The sequence below is a fragment of the Podarcis cretensis genome (genome assembly GCF_951804945.1).
Source record: "Podarcis cretensis genome assembly, chromosome: 1".
Taxonomy (NCBI): domain Eukaryota; kingdom Metazoa; phylum Chordata; class Lepidosauria; order Squamata; family Lacertidae; genus Podarcis; species Podarcis cretensis.
In genome coordinates, this window is record NC_137170.1 from 93,183,646 (window position 1) to 93,205,903 (window position 22,258).

The 22,258-nt window shown below is 41.4% G+C and overlaps 1 protein-coding gene across 7 annotated transcripts in view; it reads right to left on the reverse strand.

The window, feature by feature from the left end:
- The window catches only part of CLASP1 (cytoplasmic linker associated protein 1), a 171,212-nt gene that overhangs the window by 4,767 nt on the left and 144,187 nt on the right, over positions 1-22,258 (reverse strand). For 4 of the 7 annotated variants that reach the window (XM_079968491.1, XM_079968494.1, XM_079968493.1 and 1 more), the window contains 6 exons: positions 19,264-19,380; positions 11,525-11,675; positions 11,028-11,274; positions 9,882-10,072; positions 7,497-7,625; positions 4,903-5,109 (listed from right to left, as the gene is read on the reverse strand). In XM_079968491.1, coding sequence (XP_079824617.1) covers positions 4,903-5,109; positions 7,497-7,625; positions 9,882-10,072; positions 11,028-11,274; positions 11,525-11,675; positions 19,264-19,380 — 1,042 coding nt within the window. The remainder of the gene's footprint in view (positions 1-4,902; positions 5,110-7,496; positions 7,626-9,881; positions 10,073-11,027; positions 11,275-11,524; positions 11,676-19,263; positions 19,381-22,258) is intronic. The other 3 variants (XM_079968497.1, XM_079968495.1, XM_079968496.1) reach the window with 1 other exon arrangement.

Here is a 22,258-nt window from a genome sequence, read left to right on the forward strand (position 1 = left end):
TTATAATATGCTAAAAATGTTTTTTTGTAAAAGAAAAAATGCAGCGATATAGAACAGTGCACTGAAAAATTAAAATATAAGGCCACTCAGTGAAACCTGCAACAAAATCTTGCAGTGCATTACTCTACCCAGTCACCCATGTCCTTTTCCAGGACACTCAATTCAATTCCTGCTCCCCACTGTTTTTCATCCCATGCTCCATCCAGACATTCGTATTCTGTGGCCCCTGAGCCTGCTCAATCCTCACTTGTCTTTATTTGGGGTGGGTGGGTGGGTGTGCGCACGCGCGCGCGCAAGAGAGACAGATTGCTTCCTTAGGTTTCTCCCTTTAACTCCCCCCCCCCCAGCTTCCTTATTTTTCTACGTTTTCTTTATACTTCATAGCATTCCTTCTAATAGTGATCCCTGGTGACGAGTGCTGGCTGGATTACAATCAAAATAAGTCCCCCAAGAAACAAGAGAGGTATTTGCATGCTTCAGGTGGGTGCTGTATGAAATGCAGTTTTGCGAGTGCTTTGTTTCCTATAAGACAGTGCCTGGAACATCACTAGTGCCAGAGAACACACCGCCTCCCTCATAATATGCACACCGTTTGGGGAACACTACATTTTAGCTTTTAAAAAACTTTTACTCCTATTGAAGCGATGTGCTTTTTCACTGCATCACTCACACTCCTCTACAACAAATAGCATCAAGCATTGGCAAGAGCTCAGCCACTTCAAAAAGCCATTGCTTTTTAAAGATTCGTGATTTTTTATTTAGTTTTTTTGAAGGCAGGTCAATACCAATAGAGGAAACAGCTGTGGGGGATTTAAAAATTGTGGTCTCAACAGAAGCAAAACATTGCAGAATGATGCCTGGATCTCACACAGCAACTGAGTCACAGCTGTGAAATTATTGCACTAAAATCAGCTTCTGGAAAGGCCCTGGCAGAGGGACAGAGCTTTTGGTCTTCTTGTGCCCTTGGCTCAGAGTGACCTCTGCTGGGAGAAGGCTACAACTATCTTCAGACCATATTCCCACCCCTTCTCCTGTTGCCAGACACTAAAGGGGAATGGTATTTATGAAGCAAGACTAAGGCAAGAATCCTCATCAGATGAGGCAGAAGTATAAAAATACCAGTGTTATTTCTCATTTCCATAGCAGGTGTCCAATTAGGGTTAAATTCCTGGGCCCTGTTTCCAGGCTGCAAATCAACTTTTTGCTCCCTGATTTAGGACAGATTCAGATGACCCACTTGGTAGGCACTTAGAATCCTATTGCCCAGCAACTGAAACTACGCAAGAAGGTGGTCATCTGTAGCCATCAACCATTTGGTTAATATTGGCCTTTTAAGATTCTCTCTCCATCTGAGTCAATGTAGCGTTGTAGCCAGAAAATGACGAACTGGCCTCAATTGAAGAAAAGGGCAGGCCACATCATGCTAAACAAGGGTGAAGTTCATTATAAATTAACTTTTTTATAATTATACATTTGACTTCATCTTGACAAGGTAATAATTTGCTTGACTTATACAGCTCCGTGCCTTCTTTGAGCTATTTTTAAAACAGTTTTTATTCCATGAACTGTGTGAATATGATGAAACAGTATTTTTAAAATGACTGAGGAGAAACAACTTGAGTCACATTGATGCGACACAATCCAATGACTCTCCCAGGCACTGGGTTTCACCTCGCCTTCTAACACAGGTCTTGCAGAGAGAAGAAGCTTCTGAAACACTCAAGAGAGTTTTCTTTCTGCTTCATTCTGCTGCCAAAAGGGTCTTTTGGCTTTGCTACAACTCTTGAAGTTCAGAACTGAACATGGTTATATGCAATGGCCAGGCATTATATGGCCAGATCTCACTGGAAGTGACACCAACTGTATGGCTTTAAATCTCTGGTCATATCTTAATGAGCAACACCGAAAGTTCAATGATTTTTCTCTCAGAGCAAAAGACACAACACACTCTAGAGGAAGAATTCCAAGTGGGGGCAGCTCTCACCCTAACCAACACGACCCTCCAGACAAAAACAAGTAGACAACCTGGGGAACAAATCCAGATGGGGAAGTTCACTCAAATGCACCACCTAACTTAACTGCATCTTTGAAACCTTAATGAACTCAAAAAAAAAAAAAAAAAAAAAGGAGACTCAGTCCAATGAAAAGGCTGTTTCAGGCTGCTGGGAGGTTATCATGGCTCTGATGAGAACTGGAATCCAACAACATACGGAGGCACCCCTTCAGCTGGACTGAAGGCTTCATCTCAGGAGTTACGGGGAAACAGATAAGGCCAACTGAATGAATGAACACTTCAGGGCCAAACTGTATATTACACATAAATGTGTATAACAAAGACCCAAAGGGTGCCTGTTTTTTAAAAATTAAAAGCAGACTCAGAAGTTGCAGTGTGAAAGGAGTGATGGGGAGCAGGAGATACTTAAACTTCTCATTCACTGGCCAATTTTCAAAGTTGTCCCTCCTGTGGTTTTGATTTTTTTTTTAAATCACCTTCACAGCACATATTTGCATGTAACAGTTCAATTTGCCTCTTAGGACACAACGGGAAATGAACTGTAACCTCCCCAAGGCACCAGCGCCTTTGTTTTGCAAACTGTGTGGTATAGTAAATCACTCATGAGAACTTGGGAGCTCAGAAAGTGTGACCAACATTTACAAGAAGGCAAAACTTGCCAGTTTCAGTGTACTGATAGGTGAGAGGGGAGAACACACAGTCCCGTTTTCACAACTGTCTGATACCAGGAATGAGGGCAGTTGTGTCTGTGATACAGATCAAAATATTGATTCAACCGGGGTGGGGGAGGGGGAGAGCCAGTAGAGCATTTTAAAGCAGCACTCTGCTTTCATGATGGTTATGTGCCATCTGAGGGCACAAAGGTGTGGAAGAACATTGCCGCAATAATCTTTCAAGCAGAGAGTCAGCTGTGCAGAGGGAGGAAGAACCTCTGTTTCTGAATACGCCTTGACATCATGTGCACCATACAACAACCGAGGATGCTGAATGAGTCAGCTGGAACTCTGCCAGAGTTCCCTGCTTATAACGTGGTTCTTGTCCACCTCAAACACATGGCTGCGCCTCTGACTTTGTACAAGAGAAAAACGTTTCTAGTAACTTTCAGAGGAAAGAGAACCCATAAAACGTAGCTGCCAACTTCGCCATGCTATTGGAGGCTTGGGTCAAGAGAATACAATTCACTTTGGCTGATATATTCTTATTATACTCATAAAAAACCAAAACCAAAACCATAAATATGGTACTAATCTGAATTGTTCAGGAACCAAATCACAAGAGAACCTTAAAATGGCCAAACAAAAAAACCAAAAACATTGCAGGCCAGACCCTATAAGTTTCTCTAGCTAAATAACTCCAAATCATGGGCAAAACCAGAAAAAGTCCTCCAACAGATTTTTACTTTTTATTTCTTATTTCTTAAAAAAAAAACAAAAAACCCAGCCAGGTTGCCCTGAGGTAAGGAGAAACAAAGTCATGAGAGCTGCCTGACCTATAGCTCCCAATGGCGGTTCCAGCTTACTGGCCCCTCCCTCAACCAACTGCCATCTCAGGCTACTGGCTGTGGGAGGGTGGGAGAGAGCAGATGAAAGAGCCTATCTTCAAATAACCTGAGAAAACGCCAGGAAATGATCAGGCGGGAGCATATATTTAGACATCAAACTATCCTGTGAGATGCGTGAAAGGCAACTACTGCAAACGAACTTTTTTTTAACCATAGCAACCTTGTGTATTCTTAGTGTTTAAATTATCTTTATGGTACACTGCATGGATAAGTGATTCATAACACAGCCAATAAAATAAGTTTCTTCCAGTTTTCAGAAACTTTAAGCAGGGCTTATCCAGTAGATCGTAAAGGAGAGGGAGAGAGTTCAACAGGTGCTCTCCTAAGATATACAGGACCCAGACTGTATAGGAGTTGCCAGTGTGATGCCTTCCAGGTACTGTGGACTACAATTCCCATCATCCCTGACCATCTGCCACGCTGACTGGGGCTGATGGGCCACAACATCCCTAAAAAGACTAATGGAAGAAAACATAGTTCAAGAACATACACTGTCAGATGGTCACAAAACTAAACCAGGGAGGTGCTATATAGCCGAGTGAGGGTTTGGGGGCAAGTTGGGACATTTAGAACAGGTGTGGGGAACTACGAATCCCATCGCACCTATCCATTTACTGTACTTGCTGGAGCCGATAGGAGTTGTAGTTCAGCAACATCTGGAGGCAACACACCTGCCTTAGATCCACACCCCCTCACCGCCCCACTGACTCTACTCTAGAGTTGCAGCTGGCTCAGGAAAGGCATAATACTTAGTAGAGACTTAGTAGAGACCTGAATTTTAAAGCCACAACAGTGCTAAAAGAAAAAAGGGATACTAGAAGGCAAAACTAAACTGACAATTGGCTCCATATATACGCCAAACTCAAAACAACAGGAGTTCATCCAGAAAACACCAAACAAATTCCTCTCCTTCTCCGAAGGGAAAGCAGTACTGGAAGGTGACCTTAACCTAAATATGAGAGGCATCTCCCTGAAAGACATCGAGTCCACCACCCCAGGGGCAACCTTCCTCCAAGAGAAACCTACCCAAGTGGATGCTGACACAAAAACGTCACACATACACTAAGTAAAAGAACATTAGCCCCCCCTCTCTCCCACCCCCCCTCTCTCCCACCCCCCTTTTCTTCCCAACCCTACATATAACACAAATGTAACTGATCTGCAGAAAACACAACCTGAAGAAAGAGACAATGCATGTGCATTGGAAAATCGCTTATAAAAATTATACATATATAATATATAATGAGTGGCTCTTACTACCTGACAAAGAAATGTTAAATAATACTTGGTTTGTGCAGACTAAATGCGTTCATTCAGGGTAGCATACCTGCAACAGGCCAGGGATGATGTCTTGAAGAAGTTGATGCAAAGACTCCTTTGAGATCCTCTCAATGACTTTTGTTTGCATTTTAATAGCGGCCAGATTGATTGGATAGTCAGCTGTCTGAATGATGGGGCACAGCACTTTGATGCACTGCTCAGGGTGGATGGAGCTGGCCAGAGTGGAAGCAGCTTCCTCAGCAGCTCTCACAACCTAGAATTTGGGGAAAGGGGGGGTGGGGGAGAGATTTACATTTTAGATTAGTACTGCACAGAAAACCCATACATTTCCATTTCTAAAACTTAGCATGACCCAGCAGTCCTCTAGAACTAGGTTATTGTACTGATGTTAGAGAATGCGTTTTGAATCTACACATGTAATAAATTGGTGATAGTCACAAAATGCGGTTTTCTGTATTGCCCCAACTGCAATAAAACATGTCTCTCTTGTATCGGTCTCTACAGCCACAGCAGGTGTTGTAACTCTTGAATGGTTTGAGTTTACTCCTGATGACACTCTTGCCTTGTCTCTTGAGACAGACAGATGCCAACAATGGTAGACATGGCAGGACCTTCCCAATTTTTTATTTTCATGCTTATGAAATGTGCCAGAAGAAACAAACACTGCAGGATAATGTATAGCTGAAGGTAGCATTAAGAAGAAAGGTGGACATCACAGCTTTCTGAAGCCACTGACTTATCTTAGGTTTGTATACTCTGTATTTTGGGGCTTGAAGACAGCCCCAGATATGCTCTGTGTAATGAATTGAAAGTATTTGTTATGTGACTGTTTGAGGAAAAGCAAATTAAGTTTAGGTATCTTTATGAGACAAAATGATTTGTTTGATCCATCCTCTCCACATCTGAAGCAAATTTATTAGGCTGTGTGATAAAATAATGTATGACAAAAAGAACCAATTATGGTTTCAGATTTACACTAATTTGTTCAATATTATATTTTCCTCAAGTTAAGATACCAGACCTTTTAGTACCAGTGTGTTTTCCTGCACTGTCACACTGTAACATGGTTAATATAATTCTAAGGCTGTATATACATTTATTCTGTACATGTACATTTCACTGTATAACAACTAAGATTGTTTGCCACACAAATAGGACAAAGTAATATGAAGGTTTAATGACTGTACATGCATTTTTTTGCTTAAGAAAGTGCAGACTGTTTGGTATATGTTTAAGATTTCGCAAAAATACACATTAAAAATAATTAAATATTTTGGTAATTCAGATATCTATAAATACCCATTCCTGTAAGGATGACAGGTACATTCATCAGAAACAATGGCACCTGTAACTTTTACAAGTGACAGAACTGAAATATTTGACTTGCTTTTTACTTTTAAAAAGGGCAACTATTTTAGCAAATTCCACCAGTTCAACATGAAGGTGAAGTAAAAATCCGTAATTCCATAGGAAAAAGGAATTGGAGGACTGATTCTCACCCACAAAAGGTACAATTAAGCTAAACATACATACTGAGCTCTTCAGTACTGAGTCTATATCTACCTTTCTTTGCACTTTCCACAACTGTAATGAATACAACCACCCACAAGATATGCCTGCACACATCTGAACACATACATTGATTTCTGGAGTGGGATGCATGTCTATACTTATTGATAGCTCAAAAGTTGGTGCTTTATATATTCACAAATGCACACAAGTGGCAATGAGAGCATAAGGGTTTGAAGCAATTTAAGCACTATACATAATTTTGATACTCTGTGACACAATTGTACAAAAGTGTTTTAGACAAAAAGGGAAAAAACCGGCGGAGAAAGCTTTGGGAGATGACAAGCTTTTCCACTCACTTGTGGAGGTGAAGAAGGGAAAAAAAACAAAAACCAACAAGGGCACAGAGTCAAGGTGAATAAAAAAGAATGTGTGCTTGGGAGATGCCTGCCAATAAAGGCACTCCTTCAGAACAAAATGTTTTGTCCAGCTGCTTTATCTGGAAATCAGTTTACAACTGCTGTTAAATGCTGTTACAAAAAAATGAGTGTCATGTGGAGACTCTGGTTCCAAGAAAGTGTAGTACAGACATGCTGATTTATTAAACGGATTAAATATTTTCTGGTCCTCCTTTTTAAGACAGTCTTTACACATTTTGTTCCCATGTTGCTTGCTTAACCGGATAATGCCACCTTGTGCTTCAAGCTATAATCCTGCACGGGTTACATGGCTGTCTCCTGTAGCCTGATTTGCCTATTACTCCCATTTTGCCGCCAAGAATCCTATTCCCACCCCACCCCCATTTCTCTATAAAATGCCTCAGATGTTACTTTAAAGTAACCCTACAGTACACAGTTGTACTCAGAGTTGAGCCCCTGCTATTAATCTCCATTAATTTCAATAAGTCTACCCTGAGTAGTATTAGCATTAACCACCACCCATTCTATTTTAATACTTTCCCTTGGCATTTAGGATCCTGTCTACTACAATTCGTTTTATGTAGAACAGGCACAGAAATATCTGTCAGCCTTTGAAGTTAAGCTTTGACCATTAAGAGGGCTGAGATGAGTCTCTTGCCAACAAGCCCTAGACAACAGAGCTTCTCCAGCAGCAACAAAACAGCCACCTCACCTCTTTGTGAGAATCTTTATGTGCTTCCAGAGTCTTCATGATAGTTAGTTCAGCATAGTTCTTAAACCTTGCAGGCTGGTTTCTCAAGATTTCTCGCAACACCCTCAGTGCCAAGGCTCTTATTGAATGCTAAATCAAAAGAAGAAGCACATGTTGGAGAAGAGATCATTTAGTTTTTCAAAATGACTAGCATAAAGTGTGTATTGCTAGGACTGGCACAGTTTCTATTTTGGGGAGAAATCTTTTAGACCAAGAAAAGGGGAGCATTAGGGTTATGAGGCACTTGCTTAGCAATGAGGATCCCTCAAAACCACACATCATGGGTCTCAACTCATTTGCAAAATTCAGTTATATATCTGAGAACTAGGTAAATGCTACCTAACAGTGAGCAATTTATATGCAGAATTATTATATTCTGCTTCTGTGTCTGTTAACCCCCCAAAATTTAAAACATTTGAACAAAACACGAAAGAATTATAATCCATAACACTGGGTGGGTGGGGAATAACTTGACTTTTCATGTACCTTTTAGTCACCATGCTCTTAAATGTATTGACTCAAGTATAAGAGGCAGATTCTGTTTTAAAATGAAGGCTGGGATTTTCTAGATTCTATATTCTGTGGGTCACTTTATCTCAGCTACCTATTGTTAAGAATCTCAAGAAGAGATATGCAAAGTTCTGATCCTGTATGTTTCTTAAATGCATGTTAATACCAAAAAAATCCAACACATTGCCTACTGAAATTCAGTTAAGATAAGTTTGTACTCCTCTTGTCTCACTGCATTCAGAAGAGCTACAACTATTGTTAAGCATAGCAAACCCAAGTACTGTTCTATTTTATATTGCAATAAATCTATCCAGCATTTCTATCACAGTTCTTGTCATTCGGTGTACTTCCACCCCAGCCTTGCCATTTACTGATGTTACAAACAAGAATACTAGGAACAACTGCTCAAGTTATATAACTGTTGAGTTATGCTTTTGGATGACGGCCATTCCAAACAGTGCCTACGGTTTCAACAGAGGAGCACTGAGCTTAACTTGCTCCTGGCTGAACTTTTTCAGTACATCCTGATGCTTTGAGTATTCACCTGCTCAGTTCACAGGCTAGAACATGACTCATACCCTGAATAAATCTTCTGACGCATCTATGACAACAATAACTGGTAGACACTAATAGCAAACAATAACTGGCATGCAACAGACTGCTGCTTTCAGAATAATAGTTTGATGGCATTTCAAACAGGTAAAACCATGGGCACTACTTCAGATACTTCATATCAACTGAGTAAACGTTCAGTGGTGAAGTGCCAGTGTTTCAGTTTTTATTTTGTGGTGGTAGGCCAGGGGGTGGGGGAGATGGAAACCAGCCGGCATAATATTGAATGCTGCCAGTTATTTGCCTGTGAAATAGTAAGCCAAGGGCTTTTGTAAGTTCAGACCATATCCTCAAGTGCAACAAACTAAAGTCTGGCTACCTTTGGTTTACCTAGTTGCTGTATTATACTGCTGTCAAGGCAAGCTGGGTGACACCACTACATTTTGCTCAACAACTAAGAAATGATTCCATTGATTGCTTTGGTACAGTGCTCAGAAACCCAAAGGCGATTGGTAAGATGTGATGACCAAACTGAAAATTTCAGAGGCTGGAATGTCCACTTCCTCTCATAAAACAAGAAAATAGAATGAAGGGTAATGAAGTTTCTATTATTCTATTTGTTTCATCATCTCATTCTTGCAAACTGACCTGGTGGCTTTGCTGAAGAGCAGGATAGAAATCTTTTAAACAAATGAAGTTATGGCAGTAGCAACTGTGTTCACCCAAAGGGCAACAATGATCACACAGTGCTTTTAAAAGGCATGGCTATTCCTTAGTGCTAGCATTCATAACCATCCATGTTCATACTGAAATGCCCTCTGGTGGGATCGCCTCCTCCAAAAGGCGTACTTGGCAGCAGGGGTGGCAACCAGAAAGGTGCACAGCAACACTGGGGGCTGCCATTTTGATTTCACATCTTGCCCCAGAATGAGGCTACTTTGAAGGCATTAACAGGAAATTTAAACAGCAAGACTCAACTGTCCAGTGCTGCTCAGAACACATGGATATTTTTTTTTAAGGGGGTGGGGGGTGGAAACCAGATTTGGACCATTTTTTTAAAGCAGTCTGAGGTATTCTGGAGAAGCCTGTCCAAAGCAGCTAGTTCCAGTTTCTTTGAATTCCTGGGAAACGTTAATGATAGCAAACCACCACAGTATTGCCACTTCATCTAAACAATAGCCACATATAAAGGGAAAACATCACCCTTTGGCACCATTTGCTGTAGAAAATATGTGTCACCTGAAAGATCCCTAAAAGATATTGGATCCTATGTTGATAGCTTACATCTTTGTCTCCAAGTGTTTCCAGCAATAACAGCAAAATGGTCTTGAAATGCTCCTCCCAAACTCCTAGGTTGTCTTCCCTTGTAATCTTCAGTAGCTCAAAAAGGGCCCCTTTCCGTTCTTCTACCCGCTCATTGTGGTTGGATAACTCTTTTAAAAGATCAGCTACCAAATCAGAATGATCAATGGGCACTGAGAAGGGAAAAGGAAAAGCACAATGAGGACAAATCAGAACCTACTGCTGCAAATGGTTGAGGATGAGACAGATTCACATTGTTTCTTCACAGCGTCTATAAATATGATTTATCTCTCATCCTTTGGCTACAATACACGTTGATCTATAACATTAACATACTTAGGGAGCAATTCAGTGTTGCGGTTGCAAATGTTCTTCTGTCAGTGCAAACCATTCTGCTAGCCTGATAGAATAATCTCCCCTCTCCTTCCACTTTGAGCTGTTCTGGGGGTTCATCAAGTCAGACCATTGGTCCACCCATCTTTGCACTGCCTACAATGGCCATAAGAGGCTGTTCATGGTTTCAGGCAGGAGTCTCTCCCAGCCCTACCTGAAGATGTGAGGGGTTGGCTCCACAATGTTCAGCATGCAAAGCTTGTGCTCTATTACTGAGCTATGGCCCTGACTCAAACACACACAGACTGCTGTAGGCTCCAGCCTCCAGGTACAGTCTCCAGGCTCATGATCCCGACTATTTAAGGATGCATTGTCTCCCCCTCAAGTTCATGTGCTGAAGCTAAAACACAGAGATGGAATACTGGTCTACTACCAGGGGCTGTCAGAAAATGTGAAATGGCTCTAATAACAATGACATTCCTGTCATTCCCACCCCATCAGCCTTATCCTGTCAAAGTGATGAGGGGGAAAGACTGTAAATGTTAAAGCAAACACTAAGTTTACCCAATGAACATATTCATATTATAGTTTTAAAGACTAGGATTTCCCAATTAATAGTTTCATATTTCATATTATTCACTGTCTTTGCATATTCTAGCAGAGATGAGCTAAGAGGTGATGGAAACTGAACTCAAGAAGCAAGTTCCAGTACATTTCATCACCAATTAAATAGGAATATTCATATTTTAAAGCAAGAATGGGGATCGTCCAGGAATTTAGAAAACAAAAACAAACCGTCCCGAAGCTGATCAATATCGTCATCAAACACCGCCTCTTTAAGGGCACTCTTGTCATAGGCGCTGATAGTATCCGAGTGTGGGTAAGGGTTATACTCCCGAGCTCGGGGTCCCGAAAATGCACGCGGGGGCTGGGTGTTGAGTAGGGAAGTTTTGTTATCAAGAGCCATCCTTCCCCCTTCCACAACATCACTGCCTCCACGCACATCAGTGGCTGGTGAGGCTAAGCAGCCATCTCGAGAAACCTGTGGGAACAGGGAGAACAAGGGCAATTAAGACTAGCAAGACTTACATTAGATGCAGTTACTAAGATCGCAAAGAGAGCAAAAGCTGCAAGATTTGACTCCTGAAGTTCAATGCTAAGAAAGGGCATTGGATTATCAAAGTCAAACGGCATGAAAATATTTTCCCTGTAGGAAAACTATTCAAAATCACGACATTTTGCTAACCATTTTCATCAACATCATCCTTTCATCTCCCCAGAAGCCTACTTACAATGTCACTGTCCTTCTTTCCATCACGCTTGATTGGTTCATTTAGATCTTCTTGGCTGCGGAAACTAAACTTTTCAATTGCTTCTGTGACTCCACGAAGGGAACTGTAAATTTCATCAGAATTTAAGTTCTCTGTGTCGTAATCCAACATGCTGAAGATCAAACACATACAGAATGTTAAAAACGAAGAGTGGTTTTCTTGATTTTGATCTATAATATAGCCCCCTTGGGGACACATGATTTGAAATTCAGCTTCAAAACTTATGCTAACTTTCACAAGGCATGAACTCAGGACCCCAAAACAGGGATTCAGAGGTTGGCTGTGGATGGTATAAACCTGGCAAACATAAACTAAGTATTGACTGTGATACTACATTTATATGGTGAACATGAATACTCAACCAGCCCTTTCAGTGAAGCAATTTCACTGTATATTAGAAATAATTAAAAGTAATAATTTCAGCCAAAATTTAAACAGCATTATCTCATACTACCATCAACCAAAAGGTACATCAAAATCAATTATTTCCATATGAAGTTCGAGCATTCTAGCATATGTAGTCAATCCTAGTTCCAAATAAATGAAGTATGGTAAATGGTTTGTAATAAAAATGCACATCGGTGATAATGGAAACTGAAAAGTTTATGGCATCATGGACAATGTATGAAATACACAAACCTAGTTTTTGGGCTTTTAATTGTGCTTTCCAAGAAACCAAAGTCAAATTATCTAAATTAACATAAATCTATTATATCCAGAGGAAAGCTAGTTTAACCTAAATTTTAAGCTGGCTTAAGTCTATTACTACCATAACTGGAGTATCAGATATGAAACAGCTTCCCTTTGGCCCAACTGGATACTTGATCATCTTTGGATCATCCAGATCTGTCACAGGTAGCCCAGTGTGATCACTGATGCCAATGCAGTTTGTGTCAATATAATACTTGGAATGGATTTATGCAAGAAATGTGGGGAGCTATTAGCAAAGCCCTGCTTTTCTCTAATGCTCACTGGGAACTTTGGCCCCAAATACCAGAGTATATGTGACTGAATATTACCAGGGACACCAGCAGACCACCATTCCATATAAAAACCCTGTAACTATGAATATCATTTGAAAGCAGGGCACACTGGTGGTTGCAATCTTACATTGCAAAGCAAGGCAAGGGAAATGACCTTCCTGCAATCCTGTTGGTGTGAACTAAGTCATCATTTTGTTTAGCATGCCATTTAAACCTTGTCTCATGGCTTGTCTCACTTCATACAAGCCATTATCTGTAACCAGATCATGTTCTTGGGCTTTTAGTTCACGGTTTGTCTGGAGTGCGCGAAACAACCAGTCCAGGTTCAGATGACACACTAAGCCAAACCATGGATTAGCTTACAGTAGTTGGACCGGGCACAGTGACCACTATGCTGTCCTCTTCGTGTTGTGTGTGAACCAGCTATGTACAATGACTCTTGGGCTGGAGACTATTCATTGCTAAAATGAAAGGAATGAGAACTGAATCCCATCGTTTCCAAACAGGAGTGAAAGATGGCAATTTTCTCTCTGCACTGGTATGCCTCAACTTAGGAAAGATATAGAGCCAAACTAGACATGATGAGGAAAACATTCATGGGTGTGCGTTGTTCACATATAGAGTGTACATGCATTCATTTTTTACAACAAGAAATGCACATGGGCAAAGGATCTGAACCCTAGCTCCCCCTCCCCCACTTTACCTGTGTTTCTAGTCAGGGTTCAATAGAAGATGCTTTATATAAAGATGGGGGCAGCACTGTGAATGAACAAAAGTGTCTGCCCCCTTCACATATAGTGTAGTCCAAAGAAATGTGCCTGAAATAAAGAACTGGCAAATAGATTCTCCCATCACATATTACCTCTGCTGAATGGATGTTTCGCAAAATGGAAACATATTTTGCCTGGCACCTCACCAGAACAACGTTCTGGTTTCAGCAATTGACAATTGTCTAGAAGTTTCTCTTCCTGGAAGGGATTCAAAGAACTGCGGACCAAAGACAAGATTTATGTCTCCTGAGTTCTCTGGGCTTCATGAATACTGGGAACAGATACAATCCTTGGACCTCTGTCAATGCACTAACTCTGCAACACCAGCCCAAGTAGCACTACCAGAACTGAATGTCCATGGTGTGTTTTGGCAAAGCAGGCATAAGGCAACACCTAATCTCTGAACAAAGAAAAACTTGGAAGGAAGATCTGCCAGTGGTGGTGGAAAAACAAACAAATATGAAAGCCCTTTCAACTGCACTGTCAGTTTCAACTACATCAGTTTCAACAACATAATTTTCAACCACTTGAAAATGTGATTGTAACTCACTGATAAGAAGATACATAAAAGTTACATTTTTTGCAAAAGAATCAATTTCCTTACATTCTGAAAATGGCAAAAATAAAGGGCTTCTCGTCCTGGCATTGTCTACACCACCCACAGTGAAAGTCTTGCTAGGATGATTTTTTTGGAATGGTTGAATCTAGGATTTACCTATAATAGCACTTGCATCGTTATTCTACCCAGTCTACCACAAAATCAAGTTCTCTCTCTACATCAGTTATTTCTCTATCATATTCAAATGTGCCACCATTTCCCGTGTTCTGAAAGAATTGCTTATTCTGTAACCAATCTTCCTTCCATCTTTTACCTCCAAAGTCTTGAAACGTGCTATTTGCTCATGCAGTCTCTACACCATCTCTCTCTAACCAGCAAAATTGAAGGCCTCTGGATTCTTGCTGCGTATACACCACACATTTAAAGCACACACTCAAAATCCTGATTGCTATACTTGTTAAGAGTGCAGGGAATAGAAGATATGTGAGGGATAAACTATAGTTCCCAGGATTCTTTGAGGGTAGGAGTATGCTTTAAATGCATGGTGTGTACACAGCCTTTGACCTTACCTTCCTTGATTTATGTTGCCTTTCATACAGCTGATTGCTTCTCTTCCTACCCATCACAACTTTTCAGAGCAGCATCCCTTCCCCTTTTCTTGGGACTTTTCTTAATCTCTCTATGTTCTGGCTTTGGCAGCTTCATCAAATTGTATGGCATTCAAACATAGACTCACTTTCCAGATCTCTACTTCCTTCATCCAGTCCCACATCTCTAAGGGCTTGGGCATTCAGTGCTTAGATTTCATTGGGCTTTCACAAGCTCACTATACCCAAGGCTGCTCTACACCCAAGACCCCAACTACCACCTTAATATTAGAGGTTACCGTCCACACACTTTCACTGTGCAGACACTGGTGGTTAGGTAAAACCTCTTTTAAACTGTTTAGCAGAGTTTATCTTCTTTCTCTCTCACGGAAGTCGTGAACAATGACAAAGTTGTTGTTTCAAAGATGACGCACAAACTCTGTGAAGTCTCAGTCAAGAGATAATAAATAATAATAATAATAATAATAATAATAATAATAAGCCCGCTCATCTGGCTGGGTTTCCCCAGCCACTCTGGGCAACATCCAACAGAACATTAAAAACAGAATAAAACTTCAAACATTAAAAATTTCCCTAAACAGGGAAGATTTTATTCCCAGACCGGGTACAAGCATTACGATAGCAATATATATTTTCAACTGTTAACATAAACAGCAATTAACAGTACACTTTCAAACAAAAGTCTTGTCTTATCTCCAGCACCTCATAAATTACAGGAACAGGCATATGCAAAAACCAAACCGAGTGGTCTTCTTATTTGCACTTCTAGCTGATGCTAATTAAGCTCAGAGTGCCACTCCCATAAGGTAAAGGTACCCCTGCCCATACGGGCCAGTCTTGACACGACTCTGGGGTTGGTGCGCCCATCTCACTCAAGAGGCCGGGGGCCAGCGCTGTCCGGAGACACTTCCGGGTCACGTGGCCAGCGTGACAAAGCTGCATCTGGCGAGCCAGCGCAGCACACGGAAACGCCGTTTACCTTCCCGCCAGTAAGCGGTCCCTATTTATCTACTTGCACCCGGGGGTGCTTTCGAACTGCTAGGTTGGCAGGCGCTGGGACCGAGCAGCGGGAGCGCACCCCGCCACGGGGATTCGAACCGCCGACCTTTCGATCGGCAAGCCCTAGGTGCTGAGGCTTTTACCCACAGCGCCACCCGCGTCCCTATGCCAGTCCCATACATTCAAGCAAAAAACTCTGGAACCTTCTAGAAATTTTCTACTTGTTACTGGCACAATGATTTCTTAACATTTAGCTCCTCCAACTGTAGCATCTTTAGGTCTCTAATTTGCATGATTTTTTCATCCATTCTCATATATGGCCCACGATCAAGTCATGGATGGCAGTGGTCTTATGAATCATTGACCTGGCATTGCACAGCAGCACCTTCAGGTCATGTGAGTATCCCTTGCTGATTCCAGTATCCGTCCAGTCAAGACCAGACCCAGCGGCAGGGATAGTCCTCAAACAACGACTAAACCTGCCTCCTCGGTAATGACATGGTCTGGTCTTAGCGTAACTCCTCCTCCTGCCCATGATCACTGAGATCAGTTGTCCCAGTGCATCCCCCCCCCCCTGTGGAACCTGCCCCAGCCATTTTGTTGGCTCCCAGGCAGTCAAATTAAAACCTATACAAAAAACAAAAAACAATAAAAACCAAAAACAGTAAAAGTTACAAACACACCAAAATTAAACAACTTCCCAAACCTGACTAAACATCCATCCCACCCCCCAGGCCTCCTTGGAGCGTTATAAGCTGTGGCGGTGAGTATGGGGCCTGCCCCCAGGCCCAAGGTGGAAAATGGGCTTTAAGGGGGAGCGGTCCTCCCCAGTACTCACTGGCAGAGCTGCAGCAACAACAACAACAGACAAGCCTGCTGGATCAGGCCAGCATCCTGTTCTCACAGTGGCCAGCCAAATGCCTATGGGAAGCCTGCAAGCTGTCTACGAGAGCAACAACACTCTGCACACCTGTGATACCCACCAACTGGCGTTCAGAAGCATAACGCTTCCGACAGTGGAGGCGCAACACAGCCAGTGTGGCTAGTAGCCACTGATAGCTTCATTCTCCATGCATTTGCCTAGTCCTCTTTCAAAGCCATCCAAGTTAGCGGCTGTCACTGCCACTTGTGGGAGCCAGTGCCATAGTTTAACTATGCTCTGTGTGAAGAAGTAGGCTACTTCCCATCTCCTTCCAGCTGTAGCTAAAAATCCACTCCTTCTGTGACATTTCTGGTATAACCGCCCCCCCCCCATAGTCATAGAGTACATAGAAAACTTAAGAATAAGCAACTGACACCCACTCACACGCATCCTTTGCAACTCTTGGCTCTCCTCTTTCTACTTATGTACCTCTCTCCCTGTTGTTTCCTCCTTGGGTCTAAATTTAGATTATAAACCTCTCAGGGCAAGGCAGGATTTTTGTTTATCGCATTCTATACTGTTGCACATGCACGCAATAATAGCCTGCATCTACTAGAAACACTTTTTGCATCAGTTCGTTTATTAGTCTGTTGAGAATAAAAGTGGGTGGGGTGACATTATTTTAGAAGTAGGGCTTTTTTAAACAAGGTTGATGTTGGCTATTAAAAAACAAACAAACCACCCCTACTAACACTTAGTAGCTAAAGCAGCTCATAGAGTTAATTCAGACACACAGAGTTTCTATTCTAAAACAATAACATCTGTGGAGCACAGTTACACAAATGTGTGGGTTATGTCATACAACTTGTATCATGGAATGGAATTTTATCTGCAGCCTTAAAATATCAGTGGCATCCAAAATCCACAAGGGAAGAACCTATTTTTATAACCTAAGAACGAATCGTTACAAAATAGCCAAAGGAAGAAAGAAGGAAGGAAGAAAAGCAATTTCTAGAATATATTTTTTTTTAGAGTAACCACATGTGCAATAAAATACGTTTAGGCAGTACAGGAATTGTATGATACACAGATAACACGAGGAGAGAGAAAAAGAAGTGCAAGATGGAACAACATCCATTTACAAAGAACAAATATATCCCATCAATCATACAAGATAGAAAACAATGATTCATGCAGAAAACTGGAAGAATTACAAAGTGAACAAAGAGATGAGGAGAAATGCGTGGCTTTTACAGATGTCACAATATTATTTCCCAACTGCCACAGCCTCCAACAAACACAGTCTTTAGGATTCAGAGCTCACCAGTTTCTGGAGCTTTTAACATTTCCCCTAAAGTTAACCAGGATTGGCCCCTAAGGTGAAGGAGAGTTCTTCTAAATATCAACAATCCCCCTCTCTTTCTCTACAGGCTGACAGAATCTAGACCTGTGTGAAAATCCTCATTCCCATTTTCATATCCATTGCTATTCATATTCCTAGCTGTTGCCTGTGAATGTATCATAATGGCAAATAGAATGATCTGTACTACTGCAGTCTTTGCCCAGTAAACTAATTGGGAACGCAATCTATCTGTTCCAGTGTTCTCATTGTTCATTTATTCTGCAAGGAGAGCTGGATGCTTATAGAAACCTTGGAAGCTGCCTTATACCAAGCCAGACCATTGGCTCCATCTAGCTCAGTACTGTCTACACTGACTGGCAGCAGCATCCCAGGGTTTCAGACAAGGGACTTTCCCAGCCCTAACTGGAGATGCCATGGATTGAACCTTGCACCTTCTGCACAGAGAGCACATGCTCTACCACTGAGCTATGGCTGTTCCCCAATTGAGGCAAGCATTCAGTTCAGTGTGTATCCTCAGAAAGCGGTGTAATTTGAGAGGAGACACTGTCAAGTTAAAAAGGGGGCTAAACAGAATGCTAATCTTACTTGCCTTGATCCAGCCAGAAGCTACTATACCCATGCTGAAGATGGGGAATAGTTTGTGCCGTTTCCCCAGCCTGCTCCAGCAGTGAGGGAGCCGCCGCAATCCCAGTTGGCGGAATCCCAGCTTTATTTACTGGGTTCCAATTTAACTGAGGCTAGTGACTATGCACAGACTATACAGCAGCTAGGACCAATTCACATTTAATGCAGCAAAACAGTGCTTGCCTTTTGTATGGCAAATTGAATTGCGAAAGGGTGATATATACTTCTCCACAGATTGCAGAATACATGCCAGGAAGCCATGGCCAAGCTGGTTCATGTCAGGACCAGCATGCCTAAGATGCACAGACATTTGCCCCCACCCACATCAGGATACACACAGCAAACATGCCGTGTAACGTGTGATCCAGCCCCTATGTACCCAAGTGAATACTGATTCCCGGTGCAGCTGAAAGACTAGGAAGCACAACGCTAAATGCAGAGAGACAACATGGTATTTCCCAACACCGCCCAATGATGCCAGGAACCCATTTTCCCCTTTGGTAGTCAAGGCAATGTAATTCTCCAGCAGCAACTCATCTATGTTTCAGTTACGTTCCCCGTGCTTCTGGTGTTCTGGGTGGTTTATCGCAAGACTCTACCCCAGGCTTTACTGCACAACGAAGAAGTGGGCTAAGGTGTGTTACCCTGGGAAACTTGCTTGCCTGACGTTGCCTTTACTGCAGTGCTTCCAGCAGAAGGAATGAAGGAAGAGATAGGAATGGTTTCTGACAATTCGGTGTGGTGGCTGAACAGGTAAAGCTTCTGGAACTGAGAAGTGGAGATTTCTCCACAGATAAAAAGTAGAAAGCAAAGAGCTGCTGCCTGTCTCTGCCTCTCCAAGACCTATCTGTTTGGAAAGCACCCTACCTGAGACAAAAGGTAAATAACATTGTGACACCTCAGACAAGATGGATTAACAGGTAGCTTGTTACCTGGGAGAGTAAGAGCGCCTGAAAGTCTTGTGAGGAGGAGCAACGGGGATGGAGTTAGGCTGAAAAAGGGGAGGGGGGTGCTTCGACAGCCCATCTGCACTCCAACCCCAGAAACGACTGCAGTGATCACAGGAAGAAAAGAGAGAAAGGGAGGAAGAAAAAGAAAAAGAAAAAAGGAGAAAACAAAACTATAATCTGAGTGGCTGAGTCTTTTCATGCTTTCTCAGCAAGAGAGGAACTTAATAGAAACAAACCGGACAGAAACACTCCGTGTAAATATGTTGTTATTCAGTAATATCTTTAGTATCAACCAACGTTGTTATTTAAGGATTTCAGGACAGTCAATGTGTTGTTTCTGTTTGCGTATTTCACAATATAGACCCAGGATGCTATCCTGCAATTGAAATCAGTGAAAATTTGGCCATTGGCTTTCTCTGGAAGTGGTTTTCAATTGTTCACCTAATATTAAAATACTGAGGTGATTGCTGTTCTGAATATGCATCTGGAACAAATTCACCTGGGTAACAGAATGTAGGCTCCAGAAGGGCTTTACAACTAGCCAAGTGCTTGATGGTCACCAGGTCTGATGTACACATTCACAGATGACCTGGCAGCGGGAGGAATCTTATAATCCATTTTCCCAATAAAACTTCCAGGACAGTGTTTCTTCTTAGCATTATAGCTATGTCTCTGGTCCTCTGACTGAATACTCATATGAACAGTAAATACTTGTCATCACTGGCAAGTTCTTCTTTGAACAAAACCCACAGTTCCTCCTAATCCACCCCATTTCAGCACATTTTAAAAAGACACCTTCCAAATTAGCAGGTCTACTGTCAGGCTGAAGTAGAATGGGCCTTGTAAAAAAAAAAAAAAAGGCTGTCCAAGGCCCTGATAAACAGCAGGAGCTTTCACTGATGACTTGTGACTCTAGTTTGAATGGTAATTGCTTCTGTGGCTTCTTCATTCATTCTTCAAAGCTATTGCTCTTCAAAACATAGAAGCAAAAAGATGTTCTTATCCTTCTGCCTCCTATCAGAGTGGTCTACATTCTGCTTTCCATCTCCACCCAATCAACTTTTGCTGACTAAACGTAGTTTTTTGGGCTGAGTTTTCTCATGCATGTTATGATGATTCATTAAGGTTTTGAGAAGACTAAGGCTGCAGCCCAACACCATTGAACTCAATGGGATTTTTGAGTAAACATGCATAAGATTGCACTGCAAAGCCAATATGCATTTCCATCTTGTGTGATTTAAAAGTTAAAAGGCAGGAGAGAGGGAGATTCAGTACAGATGGAAAATTCCTGTTCTCCTAACTATAGTTGGGAGATTGCAAGAACCTCGTGGGTTCAATCGCCCTCCTTTTCTCCTCATTTTTCCTTTTCAATTTCCCTCTCCTTTCTGTTTTCAAATTGTAGTTTCAAAACTACAGTGCATATTTTTCTATAATAATAATGTATAATAATAATAATAATAATAATAATAATAATAATAATAATAATTTATTACTTATACCCCACCCATCTGGGCGGCTTCCAATAGGAGATTAAAAATACATTAAAAGCCATGGTTCATTCTAAGTCAAGCATAGTTAGGAGTGGTGTTAGGTTAACATTATCACAATGTTCCAGCTTGGTCTCCTAGACATTTATTAATGATCACAGAGATCTGTCAGGTCAGAGAAGGCTAGATATGGAGCCCGCAATCACTGCTAGAACCTAACATCTCAAGACATTTCCTTCTGGAGTTGCTGGAATATTCAATCCGTCACTTTGTTTCTATTGAGTTTTAAATACGTTATAAAGGTAAAGATCACATTGGTGTATGAAAAATGCTACAAGACTGGAAATGGGAAGTCAGAAATAATTCTATTGCATGTCACAGGAGTTTCTTTCTGAGCAGCAGAATAAGGAAAGTCACCCAAGAAAAAGAGATAAGAAGAGCAGTTATGCTTGCAGATACTGGTTCACAGAGAAGGAAAAGAAAGGGCAATAAATTCCACAGATGCCAATCTCACCTACCTGTGAGGGAATCATCCAAAGTCATTCAATCCCAACTTTTGAAACACACACACACACACACACAGAGAGAGAGAGAGAGAGAGAGAGAGAGAGAGAGAGTGTCCACCAATCCTGTCACTTTATAGCCATGCAAGTGGACAGGTTTATAATTCAAAAATACCACATCCTATCAAGAAAATAACATTTCAAACAGAAGAGGAATTATTTGTTAGAGTGTTCTCAGGCATTATCAGCCCCAAAGCATCTGAAGAATAATACAAGACGTTGATCTCACTACTACAAACCATTCGTTCATTCATTCATTCATTCATTCATTCATAGTTCAAGGCTGTGTTCCTATGTCAACCTTGTGACCTAGGTGCAGGATTTTACTTTTTTGTCTGTTTTAAAACTCAAGGACAGCAGCATCAACAACAAAAATAAAAAACAGAACACAATTAGAAATAAATAAACAGTAAATAAATTAAAAAATGCAGCAAGCATTTCAGAGAGCTGAACATGAAAGCTACAAAAATGAACAGGAAAGCAACAGAAATGGCCAGAAATAAAAAGCAAATAATTGGCTGAATACCAGAAACCCCATCAGCCATGATTTTCTCTGCAACACCCTTGTTCTGCTTACTATCTAGCCAGATTAAGAGTTCTGGAGAACCTGAAAGTTTGCACATTGTTTGGTGATATTTTGGTTGCCTTAATAAAGGTATTGATCTAATATGTTTTTTGAATCCAGCTCAAAGATGTGCATCTACTGGTATGTGTACAGAATGGAACCCTCAATAAGATGTTTGAGCTAAAGCATTGCCTTCTAGGCTCTTTACCTAATAGCAGAGTCACACTTAGAAATGTGTGTGGTTAGGAGAACAAGAACTGCATAGCCAAGTGACATCATGATGCAAATATCAACACTGTCCGTTTTACTGATATCTAGCAATGGAAGTCTTCTTCAGTGCATCTATATTGCTTAAAATGTGC